General features: G+C 45.5%; 1 protein-coding gene across 2 annotated transcripts in view; it reads right to left on the reverse strand.

The window, feature by feature from the left end:
• LOC108138668 overlaps window positions 1-13736 on the reverse strand; it is a 48544-nt gene that overhangs the window by 3942 nt on the left and 30866 nt on the right. For both annotated transcript variants that reach the window (XM_017261013.2, XM_017261022.2), the window contains exons 2-7: window positions 2714-4376; window positions 2454-2648; window positions 864-1029; window positions 619-772; window positions 394-539; window positions 121-334 (exon numbers count right to left, since the gene is read on the reverse strand). In XM_017261013.2, the coding sequence (XP_017116502.1) occupies window positions 121-334; window positions 394-539; window positions 619-772; window positions 864-1029; window positions 2454-2648; window positions 2714-4376 (2538 nt within the window). The remainder of the gene's footprint in view (window positions 1-120; window positions 335-393; window positions 540-618; window positions 773-863; window positions 1030-2453; window positions 2649-2713; window positions 4377-13736) is intronic.

A 13736-nucleotide genomic window follows, 5' to 3' on the forward strand; every position in this document is an offset into this window, starting at 1 on the left:
GACACAAAACAAAAAAGATTACAACAAAAACGGGGAAAACGAAAAGTAAGGCTAAAAACAGCAAGAGCCCTAGAGCCGCCAAGTTGGCCAAGTTAACCCAGCTGGGAGTTCAGCACTCACCTTCCTCGTCGCCCAGCTTGAAGACCAGCTCCTTGGCGCGCATCGGAATGTCTAGCTTCTCCAGCATGACACCTTTGATGTGCTGCGTCCAGATGCGCTTCTGGTCACGATTCCGGGCCGTCAGCTTGATTTGGTGGCGCGGCTCGTCGAAGGGGATGACATAGAAGCTACTCGGTTCCCCGGGCAAGTGTTCGCTGAGCATCAGATTGTTTTGCTGCAAGATGGGGAGTGTTAAACAGACAGGCGATAGATGGCTGAAGCCTACAAACCCACCGAAATGTAGGTCTTGAACTGCAGACGACCGTCCTCCTTCTGCTTGGTAATGATCAGCATGGTGGCGAAGAGCAGGACCAGCCGCTGTTTGTTGTGCTGGTCCATCAGCAGGCCCTCCTGACGCAGCTCACCCAGCACAGTGAGCTCTGAAAGGCAGTGGAAAATGAGTTTAAGATGTAAGGCTTCCAAGTGGATCTCCAGTGGCTCCACCACTCACTCACTCACCTGGTCCCAGCCAGCCGTCCAGAATGCCGGACAGCTCCTTGACGCGACTCTGCTGCTCCTGCTTGCGCTTCACCTGGTCAATGTGGTAGGCCACCTGGCGCATGATCACATGGGCATCGGCCACCTCCTTCACATCGCAATGCTTGCGCAGGCTCTGTTTTAACGAGGGACAGGAAAAATAAAAAGAAAAATAAAAAGAGAACTGTCATTGCGATCACCCACTCTCCTCCCACTTGCATACTCACGTCCAGGAGCAGATGGTACTTGAGGATGCGCTGCACCGGCTTCAGGAGGTAGGAGCCCAGCGGCAGACGGTGCTGGAGGAGCTTCTGCGTGGAGGCGAGCAGGGAGTACGTGTGCGTGGCCTGCAGCAACTTGGTCAGCAGCGAGATGGCTTCCGGGTAGCTTGTGCTGCGGGGAATCGGGATTTATGACATGTGCTTTAGGTCTTCATCATGGTTTGCTTTGGTCGGCATTAAATCTGAATTTCAAATCACTCGCTGCGAGCACTTTTTGGGGCAGTGGGGGAGGCACGATGATGTATGCCCGCGTGTCATTGGGGGCGACAAATCAAACCGCTGCCATCGGATTCGGATTTGGATTGTGAGCCGCTCTCCAAATTGGCATCGCAACCAGGTAAACGTCAGCGTTTAAATGGAACATGGCGTGCCTGGATTGCCAACAGACGCCATCGATTCGTTTCGTTTCGTTTGGTTCAGTTTAGTTTAGTTTAGTTTCGTGTCATGCTGCTAGCTGCCAGCCAACTGCCTATCGAGATCGTTTTTGACCGTCGTTACCGTTCTTGGCAAAAGAGCCATAGCCAGAGCCACAATAGCAGCATTGAAGATGCAGCAAACACGCCAAGACGGAGTGCAGATATTCCCCAGAATCCCCTAACGGGTCGGCAGTAAACCCACGTCAGTCGGAATTATTAAATTTAATACGTTACATTCGTAAAGTGTGAAGAGTAAACGGACAACGGTCAGTATCTATGACTTTATAGCTTCATTTTGAATCATTAATGATTGGATTATATCAATTGAATATGAATCACTGGCACTGCACAAGGCTACTTCAAATTGAAATATTATTATATTATTTCGGTTAGGTTTTAGTTAAACTCCTTTGCAGTCAGTCCTTAAGCAAAATATTTAGTTTTGTTTGGGACTTAGAGTGATATGTGTATATTAGGCTGCTCTAAATTTGTATGAAAATGTTAGGGTTCTCCTCTCATCTTCATTTTCAGCATTCCAGAATTGGAATCATACGTACTCTTGATCAAAAATATATATTTATCCAAGTGACGTACGTAGGCTTGGATGAAAAGGCATTTGTGTTATCAAATTCTAATTTCAGTACGCCAATAAAATGTTTTATTGCTCATCATATGTGCACTTCAATTTAAGCGAGATCAATAAGTTGACAAGGTTGGAAATAGAGAAGAGATTGTTTGTATAAAATTCTGACTAGTCAAATGAGTAATTATTTCGCCTAAAACTTAAACTAAAATTTTTTTGATTTTTAAATACACTTTTACCAAAAACTACTATACTTAATGATGACTAAAACTTATGTGCATTACGTTGTTTATGTCCAATTATCTAAATACTACTCAAAACAAGCCCAATTCAAGGTAATTTTGTCGGTCTCTGGTTTTAAAACATTTTTAGGGTGTGGATAAAAAAGTCATCAACGGTAGTTTTTTTTAAGCTTAACTACATACAGATGGGTGTAGCAACTGATAAGAGCTAAGGGAAAATGAATGGGAATTCCCTCAAACAATTCAGATAAAGCCGACCTATGATGCATTCAAATACTCCACCCTCCACACTCACCAGTAGGTTGTGTACACATCAAAGCCGTCGCGCAGGTCGATGAAGCACCTGGCGATCCTCCCGGGATCCCTTCCCGTGTTGATCAGTCGCTGCAGCAGCATCGAGTTGAATTCGTAAATCTCTTCAATGTTGGCAAAGAGTATTTGCAATTCGTCCACGCGCAGACAGGCGCGCTCCTTCCAGTCGAGCAGGTACCTAGAACAGGATTAAAGGGTGATATCTTAAAGGTACATATACCACTTAGCGGGAGGATCACTCACCCCTTGATCACCTGACCCAGATCTTCGACGAAGCTCCGCTCCGAGTCCACGATCTCCAGGCAGGTTTTCTCCAGCACACTCATCGCCGGCGGATGGTGCGGATCGCCCAGCTCGTTCTCGCTCTCCGCCAGACTCTCCACGCTGGCCAGATACGAGGTGGCGGTCAGCTTGCCGTTGAGCAGCTGGTCCGATCCAGAGCTCGAGCTGGATGAGGTGGAGCAGATGGAGGAGGAGGACAGCGGCCGGTTGTTTAGCCTGGCCAGCTCACTTAAGCGGGCCGCAAACTTGGGCTTGATGTCCGTCAGCCTGTCCAGACTCTCCGCCGATAGCTTGTTGGCCTCCTCCAGCTCGGCCAGCTGCTCGGCCGTGGGCAGCTTGCCCTGGAGCACCATGGCGCCCAGCGTGCTGGCCTTGGCGCCCAGGCTCTTGGTGCGCGCATAGGTCAGCAGGGGCGAACTGCAGATGGTGGAGGCACAGGCGGCGGAGGAGCTCCTGACCAGTGGCTTGCTGATTAGCGTCTTGTTCACCGCCTCGATGAGCTCCGCCCGGGGATCCACCGACCCCGGTTCCGTCAGCGTCAGTCGCTCCATGTGCTGGGCGACCAGGCCGAAGTTGATGGTATCCACTATGTCCACTGGACTCAGTGGCTCGCTGCACACAAACTCCTTCGGCTTGGGTGCTGGATTGGCTGTGGCGGTGGGCGTGTGAGCCGGGGTTCCGGGCGTGGCCGGCTGGGCGTGCTGCAACTGAGCACTGGTGGCCGCCAGCTGCTCCATCTCGATCAGCTTGATACTCTGCTGGGAATCGTAACGGGGCAGCGTTAGTTTGCGCCCCTGAAACGGATGCCCATCGAAGTGGAAGGGAGTGCCTGGCACCGATTTGTTCGTCGGCGTGCGATCCTCGTCCTGGGATCTCGACTTCTCGGAGGCCGCGAAGGCCAGTGAGTGCAGATACTCGTTGCTGGAATCGAAGGTGGACACCAGTTCGCTGCCCGACTGCGTGGACAACTTGCCGGTGATCTTGGACAGCGGTATGTGCGAGAGTTTGAGCTTAGGCGTGGATGCCGCACCCACAGGAGAGGAGCCGGTCTTGATGTACCTTCCGTGGGTGGGACTCCGCTGGGATTGCTGTTGGTGCTGGTGCTTCAGGGCCTCCGCTGAGACCGCCTCCACCGGCTGGATGTCCGAGTGCGTGATGATCCGATGGACATTCGGCGAGAGGATGCGGATGTTGCTGCCCCGGCGACTGCTGCCACTCGAGGCGAGGCTGCTGCTGCTGCCGTGGATCTGCGACTCCTGGCGCCGCTGCACCACCAGGCGGCTCAACTGAGCGCCATCCGGCTCGTCCCGCAGACCCGCAACCACCAGTGGCACCTGGTGGCCTGGTGGCTCCTGGTGGCCGCCCAACTGCGAACTGGACTTGGCTAGCGTGTAGCTGGCCGACTGGTCATCGCTGGTGGGGACACTTGAGCAGCTGCTGTTGCTGCTGTTGCTGCTGTTGCTGCAGTTGCTGTTGCTCCTTTTGGGCGTCGAGTCGCCGCTGCTGGAAGCCTGCGATTCGCGAGATGTCGCACTGGGAGCCGCTGCCACGCCCCCCGCGGCCAAGCTATTCGTCAATGTGTCGTAGATGCCCAGCAGCGAAGGTGCCAGCTCTGTGGTGCTGCCTGTAATGAAAGCAAGAGGGGAAGTGGAACATCAGTATATGCAAAAGCAATCATGTTGGTTGGAGTTGTTTAATATACAATAATATAATTATCCTAGACTTTATTTTCTTGGTCTTACAGCGTTAGAAAAGGATAATATAAAACACAAATATTTAATAATAAATTAAGTAATTATTTAATTAATTTATTTCCACACAACTATGCTGTAACAAATATAACCTGGAAAGTTTCAATTATGTTTTTAATTTTTTAACAAAGACTATTAAATGAAACTTTTTAAATGAAAAAGATTTTTTTTACATTTATTAAAATAATTGTCAGAATTTATATGATTACTAAAGGAAAGAAAAAAAACATTTTTTTATATAAAAAGTTGTGTGAAAAGAACAGGTTAAAAATTAAAATTTACAACTCACTCTACAATTATGATCGAAAGTCTTAAAAGTATTTTCAACTTTTTAACAACAAAATTGATTTGGAATTCCTTAAATTACTATAACGTGCTGAGAACGAGTTGAGAACGCAATTTCTACATGGAAAAAATAACAAAGCGATGACTAATTTGGATGATAAGTCTGCCCGTATTCCTGAGGCGCGTGTCTAGTGGGCGGGGTCTAATGCCCCCCACCCAATTGGCCGACCCAACCCAACCCAATCGATCCGAACCGATCGAGGTGCTGCAATGTTGATGGGCATGGGTATGGCTCTGAGCCTAAGAACGAGCGGCGGCACACATGCTCGTAATCCGCGATATTTGCCATAATTTTGTTGCATAAAATGATTTATGCCGGGGCAAACAACGGCCAGCGGTTGGGGAATGGCTGATGTATTGAGTTGTTTAGCCGCAGGATGCATGGCCAAAGAGCCCGGTCAGAACGTGGCCATCAGTCAGCGAGTGTGCGTTCTGGCCCGGCTTGGCTTGGAATCGGAGCCGGAGCCGGAGTTACTTGGCCTGGTCTGCTGCATAAATAAGTAGGTTGCTGCTGTTCGCCTGCCTGGCGGCCTGACATGTGAATTGATATGCCAACGCAACATGGTCAAACCGCAAGGCAACTAGCAACCAGCAACAGGCAAAGAGCAACGAGCAACTTGCAACAGGCAACTGCAGCAACAACTGCAACAACTGCAACAACATGGCAGAACATCGACCCGAGTCAACGGCAATTGGCATGAACATTCCGAACGAGCGCTCATCATTTCTCACAAACGGTTCAATTAATCAAAAGCGCTCACAACTGCGGATTTAATAACATTATCGACAGGGGGACTTGATCTATAAATTACAGATCGCGTCAGTCAACAGTCAATGGTGCATGCAATGGGCAGGCACTTTTAATGATGGCCTGCAAATTGCAGTTCAAGCCGAGAACGTATACTAAAAGTATAGTGGGTTCTATAAATAAGAACCAGATTGGAGGTGGAGGTTTCTGCATCTGCCATGTGTGAATGCCTCGCTTCGTTTGGTCAACTTCATTAAGGCCACTGTTTATGTGATTATCTCTTAGCACATTTGGCAAACAACCCAACAGCTACAATCCTCACATCCTCACATCCCAACAGCCCATACATCTCACTTCCCGCTGAAAAAAGAGGCTGAGCAAATCAGGCAATTAACTTTTTAAGACAAAACTGAGGCCCCCGTTGCGGCTACCGGTTTTCAGCTATTTCGATTTTTCCAGGCATTAGCATCCTCATCGTCATGGCCATTCTCATACTCAACCGCATCCTCATCTACACCAACATCCCCAGTAGCCGACGGGGCACTTTTCTCCTAATTGCGAATGGTGTCAATGTGGCTTGGGTTCGGTTGCTTTGGTTGCTTTGGTTCTTAGCTTTTAGTTTTCGATCTTCGCCTGGTTGGGCAACATTTTGCCAAGCCACGAACAACAATTAGTTGGCATGAGTAGTGAGTGCCACGCCCACTGTCAGACCGCCGCTGTGCCGCCTGTCTTTTCGGGCAGACTGACGACAAGTCGTAAACATGATTTGTACATTTAATTTTCCATCATTCTGTTTGATTATTTTGCGTGGGCCGCAAACGCAGACAGAGCAGATACTCGCCTATCCAGCGGATACTCGGTTACTCGTATTTGAATACTTTAAGGCTTTTGGATACCGGCCTGGCCATCATCCTGCAGGCTGACCCAGTTAGACGACAGAGCGTTTTGCTTAATTGCCAAACCGTGGGCTGCGTCGACAGGTTCTCCACTGGGTTTTCACACACAGAAAAAACAACTGAATGACAGAAACTTTATATTATGAGATGATGAATTTGATTTCTCGAATAGAAATCTCATTCAAATATGAAGAAACATACCAAAAAAAGATCCTAAGCTAAAAGCTATTTTTCTTCAAAACTATAATGACCTAAAGTATTGGTCATAATAAAACTAAACATTATACAAATTATGTAAATACAAAGAATTGCTGAGTAACCTTAAGGTTGAGAGAAACTATATACTATACATATTAAGTACCAAAAATCAACAAGGTTTAAGCGTTATGCATAACAAATTTGTATAATTTATTTAACAAAATTTCAATAGCTGTTTTCTTTAACAATAAGATCTTGTTTAATTTTTTGCCGTGCAAAAGTAGAGTGTAATCATTGCCACTTGCCGGCGAGCATTTAATTAAAAGCCAACAGCTGTGGCCGTTGCAAACTATTTATGGCATAATTCCGCCGAGACCTGGGCAAAATGTTGGCCAAGCTAATCGGAAATCTGGAATCTGGAATCTGGACGGCGATCTGCGCAACCGGAGTGGCCAACAAATTCAGCCTGTCAGCCCAGCGAAACAATGCAAAGTAAGCTCTCTGTCATTTTGCATTTTGCAACTTGCAATTTGCAATTGGAGTAGCCCCCTCACGGCTTTAAAGGGTGTCAGGGCCAAAAGTGGAGGAGATGGAGGTGGAGGAGGCCCAGACACTGGTTTCATTTTCCAAATCCACATCCAAATCCAAATCCCTTTAATGCCCCGGCGACAAAGTGTCTTATGGCCGTAGTCGTAATTTTGCAGCAGCAGCAGCGGCGGCTTCAGGTGTCCGCTCCGCGCACCTGGACAAGCTCCCAAAGCCGGCAATTTATGGCTCGGCTGACACAATTTCATAAGGCCCAGGCTCCAGTGCGGAGTCGGGCTAAAGATTACGCGATTGTGGCTAAAAATAGCAGACGCTAAAGGTCAACCGGCCCGAAGATGCAGCTGCTGCCTGCAGCTTCTTGCTGACTGATTTACAAGCCAAGTGCAAGTCGCTCATAAGTTGGCGACATTGAATTATGCGACGCGAGGGAAAGTGCTGTCGTCGGAATCTGTATCTGTATCTGAATACGAAACTGAATCCGAACCCGAAATCGAAATCGACAGCGTTCAAATGTTGCACCTTCGGATGAAATGGTATGAAATGGTAAGAAATGGTAAGAAATAATGTGGTATGCGATGACATTTTATTTATGCACGGCGTGGCCAGCTGTTGAGAGCATTAAATTAATGCGCTTAGTCGCCATCATCGATGGCCCAGGTCCGCGTCTGGCAATTGATATTTTAATCGGCATTTCATTTTGTCTGCTCCGTCTTGACTTGGCGCCATGGTTAGTCCGGTGTTTAGGGAGCCGTTACACAAAGAGAAAATTGGTGTTTTAATAAAGATTTGGTGTCCCTAAATTAAACTGATTTAAATCTGAACTTAAAAATACGTTCAAAGTTGTATATAAATGCAGAAACAAGCCTTTGAATTTTTTTTTTTAACTAAAAAAAATCCACAATATATTTTTCACCTCATCTTACAGCAAATTTGTCAATAAATTCTTGGTTAGTGAAAGTCACAATAAAAAGTATTCAAAACTATGAATTTTTTTCTGTGTATGTTATCAACTGTCATTATTGACTTGGGCCCCCATACGTGTCGCCTGATCGCTTGGCATATGGGCACGCATTTTGCAACTCCCAATTAAAATGTTATTCAATGCGTCGCTGAACGCGGCTTATGAACACATTTCCCCCGATAAGACGGCCAACCGAAACATGGCCACTTTAGTACCGCTTTACTTAGCGATATTGCCGTGAACAGAAGCCAAACCGCTAACTGAAACTGAAACTGGAAAACGGAAGTGGAATCCGCCAAATGGTCGCAAATGTTGGCAAACATTCCAGGCACATGTGTTGTGAAGAAACATGGGAAAACTGTATGCAGCACATGTGCAATAAAACACAAGCTGAACAACTTTGTTTTGACAATGACAGGGAAAAAATGCGATCGAAAAATAAACAACTAAAAATGATTAACAATATTAAAGGATTGAAAATATTTAATTCATTATATGTGTAACTTAAATACATACAAATACCATTCTCTGCATTTATGGGTGATAACTTTTAAAAGTATTCCTCGGTTTAAGAAATATTTCAATTTGATTAATAAATCTTAGAAAAGCAGCTAAACTTCCACTCAAAAAAAAGTCTAAAGTCTAAGCCATAAGCCCATAAAATCATAGTTTTCAAATTTGATTGCGCTCACGATCTGGCTAAAATGGCTTTGCTTGGCCATAAAAATTAAGCCCCATCCTTCAGCTTAGCCATTTGCATCTAATGTTCGTTAAGAGCCATTGATAATTTCCCGAGGATTAGCGATGGTTTCCGCTTTCCTCCAGCGAACGCACAGAGCCTCCACAAATGGGCTGGAAATTCTTTTGGAAATTGAGCGAATCTTGCAGACGCATAAGCATAAAAATTCCTCGAGATCGGACTCCCTCACGGAGGGCAATGGATTTGGATGTTATTTTTAGCCCGTGCTGGGCTGGATATCCATGGATCGGAGGCACTTAAACGACGGCTGTGCGCTGCTCATCCAGGCCAACGCAATGGCAAATAGCACGGCAACTTTTGCTTTTAGCGTTCTTGTTCTTTTTTTTCGCATTTCCAGCGAAAAGTGAAATCCTTTTAAAGCGGCAGCAAACAAAAAATCTAGGAAAATGTCGCCGCCAAAAAGTTATAAATCTTGTTCATATTTGCACGTGAAGCCAAAGCCAAAGGCAAAGCCAGACTTTCAGGCCAACTTGGGAAGCCATAAATGTCACAAGGCCCGGCGAAGAGCAGCCTGGCTGGCCGGCTGGTTGGCTGGCAGGCTGGCATATTAGTTTTCCTCGGTGCGAGTGGCAAAACGTGCTAAATTCCATGGGGCAGACATCCATTAAAAAAAACAGCCGCTCGGCCTGGCCAAACCGAAACATGCCACGGCTGAAAAGTGCTAAAATCTCATAAAACATTGCCTGACTGCTGATTCTAAATTAACTTTGGCTTCCCCGCAGGCACAGTGCTTCGAGATGGAGGGAAAATACCTGTCCCAAATAGGACAAGGTCTACTTTCAAAATGAGTTCATGTGTGTGGGATATAAACTTTAAATTATTTGACTAGCTCTAGACATTTTGAAGTTATTACATACACAAACATTTTTCTTACAGCAAACAAATGACCTCTTAGTTTAAAGACTTGATTTTATAAGCAGTTTTATAGCAGTTAGTTATTTTTTAATTACATTTTGAGCTATTTAAGCCTTAGTTTAGTAAATATTTATAGGAACCTGTTCTTTGTTTCCTTATACCTATTTTTATTAAGATTGAGAATTTAAAAAAAGTAAAATCCACTGTTTTTCTATTGGATAAACAAATTAAATATGTTAATTTGTTCAAAGTAAGTTTATGTTTTGGAAAAGAATTCTACATTCATACATTTTAATGTTAAATTTTACTGTGCCGTTTTTCTCTATTAACTAAAGACCAAAATACATAAATTTCAAGAAAACTTTATGAGATTTTATAATAGATATATGGAGAACATAAAAATAATCCACACACAAAATGCAAAAGTTTATAGTATTTTATCAAAACCAAAAAAAATAATTGTGTAGAAAAAATCTTTTGAGGTATTTAAACTAAATGTGTTTATATATAGTTTTAGGATTTATGAATGGTAACAGTTCTTTTTAATGTTTTTCCCTGCACAAATCCACTGTTCCTGCCTCTCTCTTTTTTTTTTGCTCATCCTGGCAGGCGACACTTCAGCTGAGGAGTGGAGTAGAATGGAGTGGAGCAGCCAAAGCTGTTGCACTTTGCACTTCAGCCCGAAGAGGCGGAGCCAAAGGGGGCGGGGCGGGTCTGAGGTGCAGTCCGACGTGTTTTTGAAGAACTTCCCTTCGGCGGAAGGCATCTCGCGCATTCTCAATGGCCTTCCTTGACTTTGACATGACGAACTGCGTGACTCTGGCGTTTTGGAGCTGGATCTCCTGGCCGTAAAAACACTTTCTGTGATGAATGGCAGCTGCGCGAAAAATGCATAAAAGTGTGAACAAATTTTGCCCACTAAATATAGCCGCATCGCTGGCAAAACTAATCCCGCGAAAAAGAGTGGAGGGCATTGGCCTCAATGTTTGTGGCCGATGGCGGTGCCAAATAAGGAGGCCTTTTCGAAGTGCATACATGGTCATGACCAGTTCAAGGGCTGGGTGAAATTTACCAGCCAATTGAGGTGTCAACGAGAAGATCAAGGGAGTGGAGTCGAGTCGAGTCGAGTCGACCTGGCGCCATTATATAAGGCCATCGCATTTAATTAGCCACTGGAGCTGCAATATGGAAAGTGGTTTTAAACGCTAATCTGTGCAGACGGGCAACAAACATTTTCGTGCGGTTTCAGCCGTGCGGTTTGCGTTTTCGGTTTTCGCTTTCGAAATCAATTTTCAATTTTCCCATATCGCACACGCATCAGCTGAAAGCATAAAAGCATAAAAGCCAAGAGACTACAAACGAAAGACGAAACAGGCCAGGAAATGTCAGTCAGGGCTTAGGCTTTAGCTTTTTGCTGATTGATTAATGTGGAGCACGATTGCATAAGGGATTGCAGTCGCCGAAAAACTAGCATCTACGTGGGCGACACACTGGTAACCCAGTCAAGCCATCAGTCAGTCAATCACTCACTGATTCACTCACTCAGTTGGAGGTGGTCTGGACTGGAGTGGAGTGGTAGGTGGAGTGGTGGGGAGTTGGAGTTGGAGTGGGAGTGTAGTTGTCGCGGAGATAGAGACCCCCGTCTGTCTCGTTTGAAGGCCAAGATACCACACAGATATGGTCGAGTACCCAGGGTAGTGTTGACTCTAGATAGGAGCTGGACAGATGGACATATGGACACCTAGACACCCAGATACCTCGACAGCGGGACAGCTTGTATTGGTTTCTCGGTAATGGCTTACCGCTAATGAGCTCCATAAACAAGCAGCGCTGCATATCGCTTGGATAAATTTGCATTCGGGCTGTGGCCAAGATATCTCTGTTAACATAATTAACAAGTTCTGCTGGCCCTCTTTATGACAAGTCAATCCCGCAATCGCTTTAAGTTCGGGACGGGGTCTGGGGTCACCGAAGGTCGCTCTTAAGTTCCAAGTACCTTAAGTTAAACAAATATATTTATATACACATATAAAAATAGAATATATATTATGCACTTCTCTAAATAAAATGCGCTCTTATAAAGAAGCAGCTATAAAGAAGCAGCAGCCATAATAGAAGTCAATTAGCACAATAACCGCAAAAATTAATAAACTCTAAATGAAATTCTTTTTGTGACAGTTTTAATTAAGAAATTATTTTTAAGTGTTATTTTCGTTCAAGGTCATACAATATAAATAAAATAAAATAGACTACGTTGGAATTCCAATTAGGTATTCACTTGCGAGTGATAAAAGTTACTTACTTCAAAGGGATTCTGCCTAATCGAGATCGAGGTAAAATAGCCATTTCGCCATCTCGTCCCCAAGGATGGCCAATAGATGCCCCTATTTAGCAAGGCCGCATCCGCGGAATGCGGTGCCTTCCCCCATTTGGAGCTGATGCTCCACTCCACTCCACCGCACTCACCACCAGCGAGGCTGTGCCACATCGCCGCCCAAGGCAGTGGACCACATGCCGCAGCTAGATCCAATGTCAATGCTTTTGAAAGGCATCAATTAATGGTCAATGCTCTGCGCTTCGCGTGGCTGAGAGATTTTCCAGCGAAAACGCAGGCCTTGCGGGCAAAATGGAGCGGGGAGAACGCTGGAAGAGCGGCTTTCAGGCCATCGACTGTCATCCAGTTCGGGCCAAGATTGGCACTGCGACCACCGGCGTGGCAGCTGTTTTGTGTGGCAGCCGTAATTGGCAAGTGGAAAACTCGCGGCGTGGCCATAAAAAGCAGGTCAGGCCACTGCTAAGACAATCATATTATGGCCACTTCTTTAATTGATGAGCTGTCCGATGAGCTCGGTTTGGTGGCATCATAAAATTTCACTGCCATTCTCCGATTCTCCGATTCACCGATTCTCGATTTCGAACCCCTGACAAACATATAGTATGTTAATGAACCGGACCATCGTCTGGATGGCGTGATGGAAGACAGGAAAAGGCGAGCAACAATTTAGCGCTTTAATTTGATGGCCGTGAGGAGCATGGAGCTGCAACAGCCGGTCCTGGTGCAAATTCTATCAACAGCTCCGACCAAGGCGACGTTAGATGGCCAACACTAGATGTGGCTGAAACCGCGCTGGGCAGGCAATTTATTTTAATTACTGCCTGGTCTGGCCGCGTCGTCAGAATGGATAAATGGTTGGATAGTTGGATAGTTGGATGCTTGGATGGCTATCCGAAAAAGCGCTAAAACCCTAACAAGAGAAATCAATTTTCGCGAGCCCTGTTGCCACATGTTGTTGCTGCTGCTGCTGCTGTTGCTGCTGCTGCTGTTGCTGCTGGTGCTGCAGTTCCTCGGAGTCTGGCCGGGATCGTTGAACTCTGGGCCGGGCCTTCGGGGGTCTTAATTTGAATTGACTTCCGTCAACAAAGAGCCTGCCGGGGGCAGCTGTTCGGCCCGGCCCGAGATTCTAATTGCAACATGTTGCAAAGTAAGTGCGGACACTTGCAATTAATAAGAATTGCTGCCGCTGCTCAAGGAACCCATAAAAGTGCCTGCTCTTGGCCTTCGTCTTTGTCTGCATCTTGTGCTGGGACATAAACTTTACACAGTAACATATTGAAATAATTTTAGGTTCCTAAAAATAAGATACAATTAATGAAAAACAAATTGAGAAAAAATTAAAGAAAATAAGCTTTAAAATATTGTTTTTACAAACACATAAAAAGTTTAGTCATTTTGGAATTTTTTAGAAATTTGGTCGTTGGAACATAAATAACTCGAATATTACATATCTTGAAAAAAAAAATGTTAAGAAATTTTATGTTACTAAGCGAACGCTATTTTTCTCGGTGCACCTGGAGCTGTAGCAGAGGCTGTGGATCTTCCTTCGCGTCTTGGGTCCGCTTTTATAGCCAAAGGGCTCGTTTCGG

Source organism: Drosophila elegans, unplaced genomic scaffold (assembly GCF_018152505.1).
Source record: "Drosophila elegans isolate 14027-0461.03 unplaced genomic scaffold, ASM1815250v1 contig_183, whole genome shotgun sequence".
NCBI lineage: Eukaryota > Metazoa > Arthropoda > Insecta > Diptera > Drosophilidae > Drosophila > Drosophila elegans.